Source organism: Brassica oleracea, chromosome C6 (assembly GCF_000695525.1).
Source record: "Brassica oleracea var. oleracea cultivar TO1000 chromosome C6, BOL, whole genome shotgun sequence".
NCBI lineage: Eukaryota > Viridiplantae > Streptophyta > Magnoliopsida > Brassicales > Brassicaceae > Brassica > Brassica oleracea.
Window position 1 is genome coordinate 37,563,474 of NC_027753.1, and position 19,920 is coordinate 37,583,393.

At 34.2% G+C, this 19,920-nt stretch overlaps 4 protein-coding genes and 1 non-coding gene across 6 annotated transcripts; 2 read left to right on the forward strand and 3 right to left on the reverse strand.

The window, feature by feature from the left end:
* Nucleotides 1-913: 913 nt before the first annotated feature.
* On the forward strand, nt 914-2,527 carry LOC106296727 (B-box zinc finger protein 21). The gene is made up of 3 exons (XM_013732950.1): nt 914-1,254; nt 1,331-1,729; nt 1,952-2,527. The coding sequence occupies exons 1-3, from the start codon at nt 1,063-1,065 to the stop codon at nt 2,327-2,329; spliced, it is 969 nt and encodes a 322-aa protein (XP_013588404.1). The 5' UTR covers nt 914-1,062; the 3' UTR covers nt 2,330-2,527.
* Nucleotides 2,528-4,431: 1,904 nt separating this feature from the next.
* On the reverse strand, nt 4,432-5,153 carry LOC106299260 (RNA-binding protein cabeza). The gene has a single exon (XM_013735379.1). The coding sequence runs from the start codon at nt 5,083-5,085 to the stop codon at nt 4,594-4,596; it is 492 nt and encodes a 163-aa protein (XP_013590833.1). The 5' UTR covers nt 5,086-5,153; the 3' UTR covers nt 4,432-4,593.
* A 1,125-nt stretch (nt 5,154-6,278) lies between these two features.
* Nucleotides 6,279-8,340, reverse strand: LOC106300997 (zinc finger protein GIS2). 2 transcript variants are annotated; one of them, XM_013737294.1, is made up of 4 exons: nt 8,270-8,340; nt 7,568-7,749; nt 7,148-7,240; nt 6,279-7,057 (listed from the first exon to the last, which is right to left on the reverse strand). In XM_013737294.1, the coding sequence occupies exons 2-4, from the start codon at nt 7,711-7,713 to the stop codon at nt 6,484-6,486; spliced, it is 813 nt and encodes a 270-aa protein (XP_013592748.1). In that variant the 5' UTR covers nt 7,714-7,749; nt 8,270-8,340; the 3' UTR covers nt 6,279-6,483. The 2 variants fall into 2 exon arrangements, with proteins under 2 accessions (XP_013592748.1, XP_013592749.1); XM_013737295.1 differs by having other exon boundaries at nt 7,568-8,075; nt 8,270-8,338.
* Nucleotides 8,341-8,449: 109 nt separating this feature from the next.
* Nucleotides 8,450-8,522, reverse strand: TRNAK-CUU. The gene has a single exon. It is a non-coding gene; the product is annotated as a tRNA-Lys (tRNA).
* Nucleotides 8,523-13,021: 4,499 nt separating this feature from the next.
* On the forward strand, nt 13,022-13,748 carry LOC106298956 (auxin-induced protein 15A). Its single transcript, XM_013735083.1, has one exon. The coding sequence runs from the start codon at nt 13,124-13,126 to the stop codon at nt 13,448-13,450; it is 327 nt and encodes a 108-aa protein (XP_013590537.1). The 5' UTR covers nt 13,022-13,123; the 3' UTR covers nt 13,451-13,748.
* The last annotated feature ends 6,172 nt before the right edge of the window (nt 13,749-19,920 follow it).

Genomic DNA, 19,920 nt, shown 5'->3' on the forward strand with positions numbered 1-19,920 from the left:
GATTTAATCTTGAAGGTTTAGGAGCGAGTGTCTTCATCATCAGTTCTTCATCAGTTTTTGTTTCATTATATAAAGATAGTTTTGTACAATATTATTTTGTCAAGATAATTTTTTGTCACTCTTACCCATTGGTTTTAAATTGGAATCCCAAAATAAATTCGAATTTAATATGGTATCAAAACAACTAAACCTAACTACTAAAAATGTTTGAAATCAATCCACACTCTTATAATTCGGTCCAAAAATAGTTTATATTTTCAGATTTGATAATATTTAATTTGCAATTAATAGCTTGCACTCCAGGGAAGGTATTAAGATTGTGTAGAAATTAATGGACCATAAACAGCAACATGTAGAGGGTGTATGAATATAAAATTTAATATTGAAAATTTTGGTGGGATATGAATAATATGTAGTAGATTTTAAATTTGAAGCTCATGAAACTTAACAAGGTTAAAAATAATTTAGTGAAAATGTAGTAATTAATGTGTTAGATTCGGGTTTATTATGGGCTTCTAATTTAGTGAAAATGTACTGAGGGAATTATAACTTTTTTATAAGTAAAATTATAATATTACTTTGTTGAAATATCTCATACACCATTATTCCATTTAATTATATTGTTTTGTTTTTTCTCGAAATTTGTAGGTTTGGATGGGCAGAACTAACGTGGGCGCTTACACTCGGCCAAGCTCTCATATTATCACCGCTTGTATTTTACGGGCTTTATCTAAAAGAGTGGCTGGAAAATAAATGAAATATGATGTAACAAAGTAATAATAAGATTTTTTTTGGATCGGTATTAGATTTTATTTTTCATTTTAAAAGGTTACTGCATGGAATCATATAAAACAAGAACTTTTTTGTAATAAAGAAAAAAAGAAAGAAGAGATATGAATTTCTTAAAGAAAATGATGATGATATTACATAAGCAACCCTCTTGTATTATTACTTCATACTATTCTCTTTCCTTCTTATTACAAAACTCATAACAAAGTCTCACATCTTCTCTCCTATCATTTTCAGCAAGCTCTCGCTTTATCTCTCTCAATCTATCTACGGATGAAGATCAGGTGCGACGTCTGCGATAAAGAAGAAGCCTCGGTGTTCTGCACCGCCGACGAAGCGTCTCTATGCGACGGCTGCGATCATCGAGTCCACCACGCTAACAAACTCGCCTCAAAACATCTCCGTTTCTCTCTCCTCTATCCTTCTTCCTCCAAGATCTCCTCTCCTATCTGCGACATCTGTCAGGTCTCTTTCAGTTTCTAGTCAAGATTTTAGGACATGGGTTTTGTCTGATTCGTTTTTTTTTTTGGGTAAAATTTAGGAGAAGAAAGCTCTCTTGTTTTGTCAACAAGATAGGGCTATATTGTGCAAAGATTGTGATTCATCGATCCACTCGGCAAACGAACACACCAAGAAACACGATAGGTTTCTTCTCACAGGGGTTAAGCTATCTCCAGCCTCCTCTGTTTACAAACCAACTACAGAATCTCCTTCAAGTAGTCAAGATTGTTCTGTCCCTGCTCCTTCCAAGAAACCTATCTCAGCTCCTCAGAGTCAGATCAAGAACTCCAAGATCCAACCCTCTAAGATCAGTAGCGACGTTGGGATGAATCAGTGGGGATCCACAAGCACGATTTCAGAGTATTTAATCGACACGTTACCTGGTTGGCACGTTGAGGATTTTCTTGATTCCTCACTTCCTCCTTTTGGTTTCTCTAAGGTATGTTGTTCTCTCTAATCAAGAAAGATCAAGTTTAATAAGTCAAGATTTTGATATTTATTTAGTAACTTCATTTCCTTTGTTTATGTGATGATATCATATCATATCAGATCTACTTGTGATATAAATAGTTAGAAACTTTATGGATGTGGATAGATCTTTTTCTACTTTTGAGATGAATTTTTTTATCCTTTTCTGGTGGGTTTACTTTTGTGATTACAGAGTGGTGATGATGATGGAGTGTTGCCATTTATGGAAGCAGAAGGTGACAGCACTAAGAGAAACAACAACAATACAGTGTCACTTCCATCTAAGAATATGGGGATTTGGGTCCCTCAGGTTCCACAAACTCTTCCTTCCTCCTACACAAACCAGTACTTTCCTCGTGATAACAATAATATTCAGTTTGGGATGTACAACAACAAAGAAACATCACATGGAGTAGAGACTTATGCTCCAGTACAAAACATGAAACAACAAGGACAGAACAAGAGATGGTATGATGATGGTGGCTTCACTGTCCCACAGATGACTACTACTACTTCTACTTTTACTCATCCTCCTCTTGCTTCTAATAAAAAGTCCAGATCCTTCTGGTAATCTACATGCTGTTTCCTGCTTTGGTTGTTTGTCGGCCTTTTGATCTTTCTTGATTTCTCTGAACTTCGTTCTTTGTAGAACTAGGTTTACTTCTTGGTTCTGTATTTTGTAAATTTTTGAGTGTGATTGCAAATGTTCTGTTTTATCCTCTATTGCAAGTTTTCGTGTAATAAAATCCCCCATGACTTATATTGTGAATCACGGCGCAAGATTTCTCCCTTTTTTGTGGAAGCAAGACTTCATTTCATAGAAAGAAATTAGGTATTTTCGATCGTCATCCGCATTATTGTAAGTCAAAGCATTAAGTGAGTTTTAAATTCTCTGTATGAAATCTAGTGGTATATGTTTGCATGTGACGAAGAGTCATTTTCATGTTCTGCCTCCTGCGTTCCCATACGGGGAAAGGATTGTTCTTAGATTTGGTTTGTATTTATTTAATATTTATTTATAAATAAAAATAAGAAAAAGCATATAATGGAGACAAATTCACCATAACGTGCCATCACCTTCGGCATATTTTTGTTTCTGATTGAATATGCCTCCAAATCTCTGATAACTATGTCGACACTCCATTATGGCTGCCAAAAAAACTATTCAAGTAAAGTATCGACACGTCATTAACTCGTTTTCTTTCTTTTTTGGGTCTAAAACTCGTTTTCATTACAAAACTAAAAGGAAAAAAAAAGTAAGATAGTATCATGAATTGAGTTGAGTTGGAATGAAACTAATGTTGAACACGTCCAAATCAATGACCATCTGGTTCATATTCACGGTTGGAACGTAGAAGTTGAGTTGCCTTTTACTAATAAAAGGAGCTTTTGAAATTACTCAAAGTGTGGTTTGCGAAGGGAGACTATAATCGTATGTGGCCACGGCTGACGGAGCCACCATGTAACGAGGGTGGTCAATTGACCCATATCAAACATATAAAATTTAGTTTGTAGTGTAATTTTTATAGTTATTGTAGTAGTTAAATGGTCTAAATCTCTTTCAATTGACCCACATATCATGAGTTCAAATCACTTGTATATTTTTAAACCTATAATACATTAATATTGACCCATATAAATCATATGTGCTCCGCCACTGCCACAGCTCACGGGATAGGAAGTCTTTGAGAGTGAAAGAGTGGTTAATGTCTGTAATAGTTCTTTTCAGGTTTTTATTTCTTCAAAGAGTGGTGAATGTAAAATTGTATTCACAAAAAAAACAAGATAATGCGATTACTGCATCTCCTTTTTCAATCAATTCTTGAATCTCCTTCATCAAAAAGCCAATGTAGTTACACAAGATGAATGATTAAAGTTTATTGCTCCCGAGATTGGTTTACACGGCTTTACATATAGAGAGATATTTAAATGACCATTGTGGTCCAGTTATCAGGATGTATCTAGATGTATCGAGATGTTCTTTTTAAAACAATGAGATATATCTCGTTAGAATTAACCAAAGATATGATAGAGTCGTTGATTTATGTTTGCTTAGTCATTGTGGTGCTTTACCAGCTATAGACGTTGATTTTTGTTTGCCATATTTTCTTTTTGATCACTACTTAGACTTGTATGTTCTGGAATTCGGATACTAGCTTATGAACTTCAATTTGAGATTCCCGGGTATAAAAATATATAACTAAAATATTATTCTTTCCGTTTCAAAATGATTTATGTTTTATAAAAAAATTATCTTTAAATATTTACATTTTCAATGCATTTTGATTAGGTAACAATAGCAAATTGTAAGTTTGGAATATATTAATTGTGTTCATCGAATTTTTGATTAGTTAAAAGTTAATAACAAAAAATAATATATTTATCATCAAAAGTTCAATATTTTTTTAAATATATGTAAAAACTTTAACATTATTTTGAAACATAGGAAGTATCTTTTTATAATAAAAAGTTAAGTATAACTGTTCTTATGTCATTAATTGTCGTTGAAACACTATTACAAGCAGAAGATTTTGTTTTTCAAAAGATGTTCATTATAGAAAGCAAAGAAAAAAAAAGCATAGCATTGCATTGGTAAAAGAAAAGTCTCGTTTTAGGAATTCCTTTGTGAACTTTTCAGTTCATTATCGAAAGCAAACAACAACAAAAAAAACCTTTGATGAATAAGATCCTACTATAATGGCTATTTTTTTTCGTTTTCAGCACTCAAGAGCTCCAAAAGATTTGTAAAGAAGAAAACCCATAAGAAAAACAAACAAATAAACCCCAAAAAAGTATAGTAAAACCCGAAGAGTATGCATGGATATATATATATCTCTAGCGACGGCAATGTGGTTTGCAGAGAAAGAGACAATCATAGAAACAAAAGCCTCCACAATGTTGAGGACATTCTAATCTCTTTCCATTACATTTCCCATTTCCTTTGCACTCCGCATATTCTCTTTTCACAAACTCTCCCCTTCCTTCTCTTCCATTTCTTTTTCCTTCTCCTCCACAACCCCATTTGTACCATCCTCCACCACCTCCTCCCCCTCCCCATCCCCATCCTCTGCCGCCACCACCACCACCACCACCTCCTCCTCCCCCGCCGCCACCTCCACCACCCCATCCCCATCTAAAACTTCCGCTTCCTCCATTATAACTTCTTTTCTTGTCCTTGAGAACTACTCCAGTGGTTGTGTTGTTATTATCAGTGTTGTTCTTGACCGCGTCTTGATCATTGGGACGGACATGCCCGCTCTCTAGTACGTTAGTGTGTAAGATCAGTACGAGAAGAAAGATAATTACCAATGATGAAACTGGCTTCATTTTTCTTGATTTTCTCAACAAAGTTTGTAAGTAGACTTGTTTTCTTTGATTTGATACGATAACTTCTTTGCTTTGGTCTTCTCTTTATAGTCCACTTGTTCTTGTCCCCTTGAATAAATCGAAAATTCTCATTGACAGTTAGGTTTGGTCCTACCAAGAATAAAAAAATTGTCATAATTATGTTTTTTTTTTGTCAACTTATTATGTGTTTTTGAGAACGGATATTGACATAATTAGTCAGCTTAATTTTGTACAACAGAAAATATTTCTTATAAAGCGAGATTCACATTACTAATTTATTTAATTTTCCTTGTATTATAAGATTGGAGTTTGTTAGTTGTCACTGGTATTAGTAGCACTCATACAATTACAGACTACATGGTTAATCCATCATTTCTTACATATTTATTATTGAAATGAAACCCATTAGGTATATCAAGCTTTATATTAGTAGTACTAAAATATATTAGTGGTTAACTAACAAATTATTAAGTGGTCCCTTAGGTAACACTAAATATATATTAGTCTGTAATTGTATGAGTGCTAATACCAGTGACAACTAACAAACTCCAATCTTATAAATAAACAAAAAGAGAGATTCCTTAGGTAACACTACTAGTGGTAGTCGCCACCAATCAACACTGCAAGTCTTCTCCTTCAATGAACATTCTTTTTCCTTTGTCAAATTTACAAAAGAAAGCTTACGCAATGATGATGCCACTAACGCATGTTAACCCTTTTTTACCAGTTTATGCGTACAGAAACAACGAATCAAAGAGAGTGTACATCAATCCATCTCCTCAGCATGTTTAAATATTCCTGTAAATTCGCATGCCAATATTAGTTTTCTAATAAAATTACAATCAAACCATTGTTGCAAGTTGGTATTTATGGAGTATTTGGTACGGTTTGTTTATACTTCACTTTTACGTTATCCAATTTCATTTCATCTACTTATAGATGAACTGGACCATGGACCACGGACCACCATTAGTTGTATACATTTGTTTTTCTCGAGTTTTTGTAATATGTATACAACCAACTGTTAACAGTTAATTTTTATACCGACGACTAATAAATAGAGTTTGATTATGAATGGTTTGCTTATGAAAGACGTGATTTGCATATGCAAGATTGTCCTCCTTAAACTTAACTAAACCTTTCAATTACTCAAAGATTACTAAGCAAATGTATATATTTAAATAAAACTGGATTCTTGAAACTCAGAACTAAGAATCTAAACAATGTCATACAACACAACCAATGTCTCAAATTTCACACAAAAAGAAACACACCCAACTCACTCCAACAGCCAAAAACAACAACAAAAGTAGCAACTAAAACGAGAGAGCAAAGCTATAGAATCACCAGACATAAAGCTAAGAACAATGATGTACTTCAGTAACGGCGGGAACCACGGTCAGCAATTCGAGCAGATGGGCACTCATAAGCCATATGTCCTCTGCCACCACAGTTGTGACATATTATCATAGCGCCAACGCCGCCGCCGTCTCTGCCCCCTCGGCTCAAACCATCCCTTTGCATGCCGCCGTCTCTGCCCATCCTGCCAAAACCGTCTCTTTGCATCCCACCGCCTCGAACCCTGCTTCCTCTGTCTCGGTCAGAGTAACTGCTGTCCCCTTTTGGGCAGTTTCTGGCAACATGTCCCGAGATGCTGCAGATGTTGCAGACCGGATCGTTCTGGCAGTCACGAGCTATGTGACCTGAAGTCCTGCAGTTCTTGCACGCCTTGTCGTTTGTGCAGTCGGCTGCCAGATGCCCCGGTTTGAAGCAGTTGTTACAGAGCCTCAAGTCTCCTGCACGAGAAACCGGGTTCGTGCAGTCTCTCGCTCGGTGTCCAGTTTTGCCACAGGAGTGGCATATTCCTTCGTTTGAACAGTTGCCTGCTACGTGGCCAGGTTCTCTGCAGTTCCAGCACCGTGACTCTGCAGTGCATTCCGCTGCAATATGCCTGTAGATAACATTGTATAAACCATAACTGGAACGACATAAACAGATGGGCATATATAGAATAATAAAGTTAGGGAGGAGATGTGTATACCCTGGAAGACCACAGTTGTTACAGACGGAGACATTAGGACAGTCTCTTGCAAAGTGACCAGGTCGCTTGCAGTTATTGCAGAGATTCGTTTGGCTGAACAAATGGTTTCGAAAAGATCAAGAAAACTTTATAATCAAAATCCAAAGGTATGCATGCAAGCAAACAGTTGAACTAAAAACAAACCACACACTATCAATTCAATCAAAGAAACAATTATGGACAAATAAATATCCTATCCTAAAGCAACGAAGGCTTGACACTAGAGAAGTTGAACAGCACGCCCAAGCCATAAGCAAGTTAGCAAGGACTGTGGCTGCATTTCCACCTTCTAGATCGGCTAGTACAAGAAAGTTACATATGAGAGACATAAAGAGATAAGGAATTTTTCAGGACGTTGTTATGGTTTTGCTGAAAAAAGACCTGAAAGCACGGCGTGGCTCACGTTCACCCCTACGATAAGGAGCATCACGGTAAGAAGAACGTTCAGGTCTCATTCTCCTGTCTCTGGGGCTCCGACTACGGCTCCTGTCACGGCTTGGACTCCTGCTCCTGCTCATTGAACTCATTCCCACCACCAACTCAACAACAAACCACCACAACACCTGCCAACATTCAACCACACACACACACCAACATTACCACCTCCTTTCACTCCCATACCAATCACACACACACAAAATCTCTCTCCAATACCCACTTTGCTCGTACAACTTATCTACAAACCCCAAATACAGATCTGGCAGCATAGATCTGATCTGAGAGAATCCACACTCTCAAACCCCCTCCCCCCACTTCAACAACATCATCATCATCACCACCATCATCGTCCCACCACGAGATCTAAAGTTTTTCAAATCGCTTTTCGATAGAATTCACAACAACTTTCAATGTATCATCCAAACGTCAATACACAATCAGATCTGACAACCTAACAAACAATTATTCACCCACAGATTACGAATCGAACCCTACGCAAATCAATCGAATCCGGAATCTAACATGTAATCGAATCTCGAGAAATCAAACATGAAATCGAATCACGAGAGATTTACATAGCGACAAAACAAAAACGAAAAAAAAACACTCGAAATGATTGAAGAAGGAGAGTATCTTATCACGAACCTGAGCTCGGAATCTGGGTAGAGAAGAATCACAGCTCTCTCTCCGCACGCTATCCCCAGCGAACCAATCGGCTAAATCTATCTTATTTTATCTCTTCCATGGAGTTTTGTTTGGGCCGGGCTTTTCAAATGGGCCGTGTATACCTTTTTAATCAAATCTCAAATGGGCGCAAAAATGTATCTCCGTTGCCGGCATTCGAACCCGGGTCTCTCGGGTAAGAGCCGAGTATCCTGACCAGCTAGACTACAACGGATTTATGAAATCTACGTATACTACTAAAGTTCTATTACTCTATCCATCTTTTTTTATTTAAACCAGCCTATTACTCTATCTATCCTTCTAAGTTCTCTTTCTCTCTGCGAATATAGTTCCGGAAAAATATTCGAGATCAAATATTGTGTGGGTTCGTCATAAAAATGTAGCTCATCTAGTCTCTTAAAAAGCGAAAACTGAAATTCATATGATCTATATACTTACTTTTATACTATAATTGTGAATATTGTAGTATAGGCGATTGGGTAGTTTATGTATTATGATAAGAAGTTACGAAACAATTCCCTTCTCATAACATTAGTTTCGACTAAATTATTCAAATACTCTATGTCCCATAGTATATATTTTAAGAACAACAAAATAGTACTAATCTGGCCAAAATTGGTTTAAAGGGTTAGTTGTTGTGTCTTGTAAATTCCATTGAAAATAAAAATAATGGTCCTTTATGTATTCTGTTTACGCCACACCTACTCTTCTGTTGCCGGACCCATCAAAACTAGACAAATTTGAAAAAGATTGGTGAGTTTCGGTTTTCATGTGACCAATCACATTGATGGAACATGTGAGTCTGGTTTCGTTCTAAAGAAGGGATTCGCGGTTCGTTAGGCTTTCTTCCTTTGTTTTTATCGTTAGGAGCCTTACGAAAAAGTATAAGTGTATTAACACACCAAAAAATTTCAAGAAAAATATACGGCTGGCATGTGCACTTGTTAGACTAATCGAAGATAATAAATTCGAGAAGCCGTAACGGGTTCGAGTACTGTCATTGTACGAACAAGACACGTTTAAGTCCTCATCTCTTTTTTTCATAAATTTAGATCATGTCCTTGTTCTTAACCTCTCAGCCACACGTTGCCGCTTTGGTAACTGTTCATGGATCAGGCTCGTTGTTATTGTACAAACAGCAAACCCGTCACGGCTTCCACTGTTTTTGTCTCGTCCTCCCTCTCGTTTACTAATTTATTTGTTTATCCTATATTATTCGCGATATTTTGTTTTTTCCCTACATTGTATTCGTAATACATCAATTATACATGCAAACAAAATTCTACTGTTTTCTGAATTTCTTGAACGTAACTGTGTGTGGGCATGCATTTTGGACCTTAGCGATGTCAAGATATAAAGTCGTCAGCCCAGAACTTTCAAGCCACTAAAAATAAAAAAAAATACTGTTACATGATTTTAGAATCCTGCCGGATTATTAGTTGTATGTGCAATTATGGATTCAGAAAAATACGAATAACCATGTGAGTGTATATAATAGCTCTGCGGGATAGTTATTTAGCCGCTGGAAGTAAATTTAATCTGGGGTAGGGAGGGGCTACTACTGCAACAGTGCAACTTGGAGCTGTATTTAATTAATTATCAAAAAGTTATCTTGGGGTTTTATATTATGTTGTTTCTAGATTAAGTTGCATAATTCGCTGATTTAATTAATTGCTACTCCAACTTTTAGCTTTAAACGGAAAATTATTTATATACCGTTTAAAAGTGGGCCAAGTAACTCACAGAAAATAAGAATATGATATTCTCTATGTTTTATGCTTAATTGTCATTTTAGCATTTTTTTCTTGTTACATAAAAATTATTATTTTAAAATGTCAATGCAATTTATACATAATTTTAATTTAATATTAATTATAAAATGCATTAATCTTATAAATAAACGTGTTTATCTAAAATGCTATTAGATCACATTAATGAAAACATAAATGCATTTCAATCAGTTTTTTAATATGTAAAAAATATCTAAATAACACTTTATAAAATAGATACGTTTCAATCAATTTTTTAATACGTGGAAAAAAAAATTTAAGTGATACTCTCTGTGAAACTGATGAAATATATAAATATATTACTAGAAAGAGAAAAAAAGGAACAAGGATGTATTAATATATTATTTTAATGTACATCAACATTCAGTTACCTGACTTAAGAAGTTATGATGGTGGTAAATATATAATGTAAATTAGTATAATAATACGTTTTAAATTGTAATGTTCTCCAAAAAAAAATTGTGGGCAGTTGTAAAATCGTAACTTTTAAGTCTTGAAATTTAAAGAGTGTGTGTAAATTATAGAAGGGGCGCAGTATAATGTAATTAGGAAGGCATGTGAGTCAGTTGAAACAGTTGGAGAGTCCACGTTTGATTACTACAGTTTTCTTGGGTTCAGTTTGTGGTCCGAAACATCGACCCCTTCCCTCTGCTTCTTTGTTTCTTTTCTATTGTTTTTGCATGTATTTTAGTATAAACTAGATTCTTACCCGCCCTTAAATTTAATTTTTATATATATGTTTTATTAATATTTGTGTTTTTCTTTGTATGATATATTTATTATATGATTAATAAGAGGTTTTAATAATTGTACCAGGTTTATGTCAATAGATCTTGATGTTGTTTAAATATAATAGATTAAAATAAAATATTTAAATTATAACCTATTTTGTATTAAAATCATTTTTATACTTTAAAACTTTTTGATACAATTTGTTAAATTTACTTATATAATTTGATTTTGTTATTTAAATTGGAATTAATATTTATAAATATATAATATAAATAGTGAATATAGTATGATTATTGAGTTGTAGTTGTTAAAAGTTGAGTAAAATGCAAAAGTTGATTCTAATATTAAAAGGTTGTCGACAGTTTTTTAGTACGCTACGAAAAAGTGGATTCTTATTAATTTGGAATTATAGAAGTGGTTATAAAATATGTATAAGATTGTTATTGTGGGACTAAACTTCAATCAATTGGTCATGATCCTCGTTTAAAAGTATTGATATAAAGATTCACCGTATATGGTTTTCCAAGTGGAAAGAAGTTCGGTTATATGTGTTACGTGAACACTTGCAGGATTATCATATTTTCTAGTTCTCTGTATAAATATTTGTATTTTACCCACTAGTGGCGCATTGGGTACAACAACAACTTCCCTTTTATCCTTGTGAAGTTTCAGCTTTCATGTATTTTCTTTAATCCTCTAGATTCACGGGTTCAATAATCAAGATCGTGGTACTCTTCTGTACTTTTCTCCTCATTGGAGAAATATACAGAAAAAGTATGATCAATTTTCAAATTAAGCCTCGGAATGGGCGATGCAGTTTAAAATATACAGATCAGAAACGTATATCAAACAGAACAAATACAGATCAAGGTAATTTAATAAATTATTATATTTAAATAAATATTATTTTTTAATGAAAATTAAAAATACAATTTATTATAAATAAATAATGAATATTATGTTGACAAAATAACAATAATATCATCTTTTTAATAAATATAATGAAATTAAAAATTATATGAAAATTCATCACAATTATAATAATTATATAGGGTATTCTTGTTTTGCTCTTATTTTTTGTATAATTATTCGATTTTAGTTTTTTAACCAATATCATGATTATTTTGACCAACAAATTTCACTAGAATTGTATAATTAAATAATTTGAAAAAATTAAATAATATTGTTCTAAATTATTTATTAATAATATATATTTTAAATTTTAACAACTATTATCAAAATTGATATCGTTGTTGACTAATTCAATTCCATATCTCTAATTCATACGTTATAATACTTAAACAACCTTTGGTTAGCTTATAAATTCTGTTGAAAGAAAGATTCGTGGATGATTTCTTTTCAAGTGTTAAAGTTTCTATCTTAGCAAAAAAAAAAGTTTATATCTTACTGTTCGACAACGTGCATGAAGTGACACGGTGTGTGTGATACTCCTTGGAGTACTGAATAATTCATTAACAACTTGGATAAAATCACAAAAGCCCTACGCTCGATGTAACGAAATTGAGACAGCTGGATGGGAGAATGTGTCAAAATTACACAAAAGTGAAGACAATAAGGATATAATAATACATACGAATTTAGAGAACTATACAACATATTCGAATAAGACCCTAATCGACCTCGAAGGATGAGAATGAAACCCTAATTAATTAACAAAATCAGTAAGCATGCATGAACCAAAAGAAAATCAATAGTTAGATATTCAAATATTTTCCACACACACTCCTCTCACTTTAGACCCACATCTTCACATGCTTTAGAAATACCTTTCACATTTCTTTAACTAGTGAAAATTGGTATCAATCTAAATTACGCCACGGTTTGTATATTTCCCGTTTGATATGAAAATATTTTGGAGCTAAACCAGATGATGACCCAAGCTTTTGCTTTCGAGTCTCTACATTCTATCAAATCTACAAGAAGTTAAATTATTTGTGTCATCTTAATGCACAACAAGTGGTTGCCCGTAGCAAACACGCAAATTCATATTCAGACAACAAACACATCATAATCCCCCTCTCTCTATGTTATGTATTTATAGTTTTATACACACGCATGTGAGTGTGCATAAATTCGTGTATACACCTTTTTAATTTCCGTATATTCATATTTTATATTTATATAAAATAAAGATCCCACTCCCAATAATCTTCAATAAATACCCCCAACCACAATTCCATGAGCCCTCCCCTCACACTCACCCTTCATTGTGAACAACAAAAAAGGAAACATCAAGCAAATACCCATCTCATTTCCAAAGAAATTGAAGAGAATGGCGATGAAAAAGGCAAACAAGCTGACACAAACGGCGATGATCAAGCAAATCCTGAAGAGATGCTCAAGCTTGGGGAAGAAACAGAGTAATGTGTACAGCGAAGATGAGAACGGACATCCTCTTGACGTACCTAAAGGACATTTTGTCGTCTACGTTGGAGAGAATCGGGTCAGGTACGTTGTACCCATTTCGTTTTTGACCCGGCCCGAGTTTCAGCTTCTTCTCCAACAAGCAGAGGAAGAGTTTGGGTTTGACCACGACATGGGTCTCACTATCCCTTGTGATGAAGCCGTTTTCAGATCTCTCACCTCCATGCTCGGATGAACATATCTTTTAGAGTTTTGATTTTTTTTTTTAAGTTATATATTTGAGTTGGTTTTATTAGGATGAGAACAGTGGAAGTTGCTGAGCAAATGCTTCTCTGTTTTAGCAAACTATTTTTTTTACATGTTTTGCCTAAAAAGGGATTAGTGTTGTATTAGAGTGAGACCTAACCCTTAGAGAAAGAGATGCTCGTGAAGATCACTCTCATGGTGGTGTATTGTTGAATGTGTACCCTGTGAGGAATATTTGATATTTGATGAATGAGACTTTTGGTATTATCAGCTTAGCTTCAATTTTCTTTGGTTTTGGTTTTTCTTTTGCATAGGTTAATGAATTGTTGTGCAATGTGTGACATTTTTATTTTGTAGAAGACTCCCAATTAAAAAAAAATTTGTAAAAAACTCCCAAATTATGTAGGTTAAATAAAGAAATTAAATAGAGACTATGGTGGTGTCTGTTTCTTAGCCGGCGGTTTTTAGCCGTTAAAACTGTTGAACTAGCTAAAAAGATAAATATTTTTTTATGGACGGGGATGTTAGTTGCAGAATCGTTACAGTTTATAACTATATGCCAGGGGGCTCTGCTATGTTGCGATTCAGAAAAAGCGTTTTACTGTTTGTATTAATTTAGGAGATTAGATGGCTATGGTAAATAGCTATATTATTGTGATATCAAATAAATTTGAAACCATTATTTTGTTAAACCCATACTTGTTTGAGATCAAATACTATTAATTTAAATTTCTTTTTAGCTAGGTTGGATGGAAAGTCCCAACTGCTATAATATTTTCTGAAATATAAATACATTTCAGGAATTATTAACTTTCACTACTCTATTTATGTACCAAAGAATTAAAAGCAACAACCCATAACTCCCAATGAGCTAACCTTAGATGTTGATGTTCAACCGCTAAATTAATTTCGATATTATTGCAATATGGCATTTAGTTTTGTTACTATATAAAACCGCACACACTTTACTTCAAACATATAATAAATTCGTGAGTATAACCATACTCCAAAAGCATAGAATGTGAAAGAGTTTTATGTTTTGCTTGACATAAACATTCGACCCTTGTGCAGAGATAAAAAGGAGTGTTTGAAAGTTAGTCTTGAAAACAGAAAAGAAAACTTGGAGATGTCAAAATCAACTTCAGGGGATAAGCACATGCGGATGGGACCAAAAGCTTAAAGAATTCTCGTATCGTTGAAGTCCCTACACAAGATTCTGGTGTGTTAATAATCCTCTAGAGCACAGCGTGGTAGGTGGTGGACCTACTTCAGTTATTTGGACGGCTACGATTATAACGATAAATTTGTCTGATCATGGGCTTTCGTGATCACGATAAGATTCACCGTATCGCCTAATGCACTCCTAAGATAGGTTTTTGACGTAAACACCCATTCTCCCTAGTCCCGACCGTACGGTACTTAACGGGAGGTTCGAGCGAATGAACAATTTTTTCATTATAAACTTAAAAGTTTAATAACTTTTTTTGTAAAGGGCATAGTTTAATAGAGTTATAATATAGTTATAGTTTAAATTTAAATAAAAATTTCTTTTTTTTTTGTTTCTCTTCTAATGATGGTATGTAATTCATCAAAAAACAGCTGCATCTGGTTGTAAAACCTTTTTGGGTCAAATAAATCTTACATTCATAAAAAAATGGTCGGTAGTATAAAAGTGGGTTTAATTGATTTTTCTTTAATACATTCTTTATTTATTTATTTCCAGCAAATACGATAGTAGTTTTAGCAAAAAAAAAAACAAATGCGATAGTTGTAAATTTGTAATTCTCCACGTTTTGTTGATGTGGACTGGCATGTATAAACTACTCGTGAATTGATATGTCATAGGCTCATAATATTACGCTTCCGTAGGTCCATCTATCACCGTATCCATTAGTTTTGTTTGATAAAAGGTTTAGTACGGATTAATTGTTAAAGATATACTTTTTTTTTGGGGTCAAATTTGTTAAAGATATACTTTTCTTCTCTTTTTATTCAATTAGCTTGCTAGAATTATTATCCGTTTTCATTTGGTCGGCAAATTTCATCTTCGACATTGTCTCTTTGAACAAAAGGTTTAATTAAATGCATGGAAAACGGTCGGTAAAAAGATAACAATCCCACCAAGTCCGAAAGTGCTACAGCTCCACTAACTGTAGCATATCATTACGTGATTAGGACGAGTCACATTTCGAATTATTATTATATATTACATCTGCTCCCGAAAGTAAAATTTTCTAGAGTGTTCACATATATTAAAAATTTAATAAATATAAATAATTTACTTTTTCTTTTGTTTTATTATGCAATTTTTAAAAACTTTCCATCAATGAAATTTAATCAATTCAAATATTCTCATTTAATGTTTTTCAAAAGTATAAAAAAGTACCTTAACAATATAGAAAATATATATTTGTAGAACAAAAAAAAGATCTAAAAAATCTTACTTTCGGAAACGTAGTTAGTACATTTTATGCATTACTAACTACAATTACATTAAGTATAAATTTGATTGAATGTGACAATACAACTAATCTACTTTATGGAAAACCATATAAATTGTTAGGTGACGGTTGGTTAAAGTTAAAGCCAAAAAAAACTCGCCAACTAGTTATTTAAATAGAACTTCTTCCACATGAATAAACATTTTAAGTGTTGTCAAAAAAAAAAAAAGAATAAACATTTTAAGTTATGAATTAATCGATTCCTGAACCTATTTGGCTATTTTATACTTCTATTTGATGTTCTGATTACACGAGTATGGGTTGTTGCATGATGATTCATGCGTGAGAATGGGCATATAAGCACCACCATCAATCTCGGTAAAGAAAGAGGAAATCGAACCTCGATCGTACCGAACTGGTTATTGATGCATGACTTTTCAAGGGTCCAAGATCAAATGTTGTAGTATAAAAGATTGTCGAACCAATCCTAGGTGATTCTAAAGCAAAGGGAATGCAAGTTCATTCTTAAGCTAAGTGCGATCCGGTTTTAAATATGGTTTGAACTAAGAACTAATAAGCTAATGCAATAAAGTAATGATATTTCTTTCTCAATTTAAAGCAAGAGGACTCATGAGGCTAGGCATTTGATCTCGGGTGATGCAGATCCAATCTAAGGGTGGCAAGGTATCAATCAAACATTTTCCTTATGCCTAGACACTAAGCTAAACAAGCTCTATCTCTAGATGAATGTTCTTTTGGTAAAGCAACTCAAGCATCTAATCTCTTAGGTTGAATGTTACTAAAGCAAACATGGAGAACAAGTCCAATAGCAATCTTAACTCCTTTAGCAACTAATCTCTTAGGTAAAGCAAGCTAAAAGCATTGAAGAGTTGGTTCAGGCATTTCATCATACACCTTGTGGGCAGATAATGCCTAGAGATCTATTTTAGTATGATCAAGACTAAAATAGCATTGAGAACTCTCAACAAGCAAGGAAACAAGTAAATCTAACACTAAACACTCTAGATCTTCTCTAATCACCCTAGCCCATGAATCCAAGATTAGTCTACTCACTAATAGACATGAGTAACCCTAAAACCATGGATGATTCAAGGTTAAACATGATTAAAGAGCAAGATAATCAAGCAAAGATAAGAAATTATGATCAAGATAAGATCTTTTACCTAAAAGTTCTTTGGGATTAGATAGAAAACAAGATAAGATCCCCTCTTGGGATTACAAAAGTATTTATATGTCTTTGGTAAACCTAATGGTTTCCATTAAAAAGTCTAAAAAGCCCTTTAAAAACATTAAAATTCGACTAAGGATAAGTTTTGACTCGGGTAGAGACGATCGGATTCAACCCGCGTCACACTCCCCGCGTCGGATCGTTGCTACGCCTTCAGTTCGTGCGAGCGGGTACATCACTCCGTGTCGCTCATCCCGCGTGACTTCGTCGACGACTTCACTTCGACAACGCGGGTAAGGGAACCCGCGTGCCTCAACCCACGTCAAAACGTCGAGCGGTTTCATTCTCGTGCGTGCGGGTAAGGCTCCTCGCGTCGTCATCCCCGCGTCAGACCACGTTGTCTCTTCTTCGACAACGCGGGTAGGTGATCCCGCGTAGCTTCAACCCGCGTCGGGGCTCTCCATTTCTTCATGTCAACGCGGGTTAGTGAACCCGCGTGGTACTACCTGCGTTGCATTCATCTATGCTCGACCAAACTTCATTCTTCATCTCTTTTCGAACCAAAGTGCTTCTAAACACCTCATTTACTCTATGGGATACTCTATTACCTGATTAAGACATATGAATGCAATATGGAACCTAAAAATGCTAATTTCCTAATCTATATGATCATTATGTGCAATATGGATGGTTAAAAACAATGCAAATATGCAAGATATCAGTTATTTCTTTTTAGTCAATCTTAACGATTGGCTGATTTCGAGTCGTTGGATCTTTCCTAAATGGATTTGGGCAATAACGTTCTACTCTCCAAATTGTCAGAGCGTGCAGAAAAAAACCCGTGTAGATCAAATTTATTTCTGGTTATTCTAAATTTTCTTATATGAAGATAGCAACCAGAGAATTGTTTCGAGAAACACTCTTTCAATTTTCATCAACTTACCTAAACGTCTAGAAGTCCGGTTTTACACAATGTGGTTGTGTTTGAATTTTGATACATATACAAAACTTTGGATTTGTTAAGTTCAATTAGTTAACTAATTTGGTTTTACAAATCTCGAACCTTGTCTGTTACTATGGATTTGCACCTTCGAAAACATCCCCAAAAGATTAAATATCTAGGTTTCTGCATGAGCTGAGCTTGTCATTCACTAAAGGCTAAAGCTTATCAAGATTTGCCTATCAAGATTCTTTCAAATACCCCATGTTGTATATCAGCTATAAATCAGTTCCAACTGATCCTTAATTAGCGACCGTAAACAAGCTTATGTTAGTGTTGATGTATTCAACGACTATATGTAGTGAATGATGAAGATCCGTTTTAACAAGTCACCATGATAAAGAAACGAAAATAGTAATAATAAATAATGAAACGAAAAACGGTAACAACAGTTCATCATTACCAATTTACCTCAAATTATCGTTATAGCTGATGAATCAAAATGATTCCAAATGTAGTGATTCATGAAATAGAAATTGACAAGTGTCATCACTTAGCTACCTTACTCTCCTTTTTCCAAGGAAATTTTCCTGACCTCAAAAAGAATTTGGCAAAGGTATGTCGCTACAACGAGTGAAGGAGAAATTATTTGCGAATGACTTTATTCACATTTTGAGCTGGTTTCAGAAACCTGTTTTCTTTTGCTACTACTTACAAATTTTTTTTGAAATAACATATAATTGGACGTATAATCTGACTTTTTGGATACTTAAAAACGAAATCATGGGTGTTTCTTATTTTCCTCATACTGAAATCAAAACCTAGAGTTAGTTCTTTAACCAATAAATTATTTATTATAAATCTATCAATCCAGGGTATAGTATATAGCTGATCGTATAATCATTAGAAGAACAAGGGTAAAAATGTAAGGTCAAGGCTTCAATCCCACTGGGCCTCACTTCGCTGTCCTTTGGAACGAATCTCTCATCTTCTCTTTGTTTTCTCGACTCTCATCATTTTTATTCCAAATAATTGTTGTAGCAAAAGGACATCTTCCTCGTTAATGATCTCCTTCCTGGCTGCAACTATCTTTACCCGACATTGTTCTTTTAACCATTCGGAGAAGACTATATCCATCAGTTGATCAGATTTAGACCAAGATTCGCTTTCACTCGTACCATATTAAAAGGGGCTTTAAACATAGTCTTTTCTAACACAGTATTCATCGTTGATAACAATCGTGACACATCCACGTGCATGGCGTCATTTCTCTTTCTCTACCCCAACTCGACTTTCGGTTCATACTAAAAATTCATGCTGTATACTATTCCTCGAATAATATGCGTAAGCATATATGGGTCCTTTATGTATTCATCATATGTAATGTGAAGTTTTGTGTGGGTATAGAATTTTAAGTACATGACGTGTTCTAAATGTCCTATATTTGTCGATGCAAGAGAAAAAGGATCATGTCATAGGTATTTTATTTATGCTTTTATGGGTGATTGTTACTATATAGGTTGATGCTACTGCAACTCTTTTGAGATCCTAGATTCCTTTTCATTTTGGCTACAAGCCTACATATATATTTTCACTACCGTTTAATTTAAGTTCAACCATCTTCTCTATCTATGTCTTCAAAGTTCAAAACAAGCAACTTTACGTGGCCGATTATAAATATATCTTTTTTTGTTCATTATCACATTGTTTTCTGATAAACCTAGCCATGTTTTCTTCCATATAAACAAAGCGGAGGAAGGAAAAAAATTAGACCAGAATCCAAACTCTCTTATTAGCACAAACCTAGGCTGTCTGAACATTCTAAAGGAGATTACGGCGAAATAAAGAAAAACACCAATATGACAACTTTTTTTTTTTTTTTTTTTTTT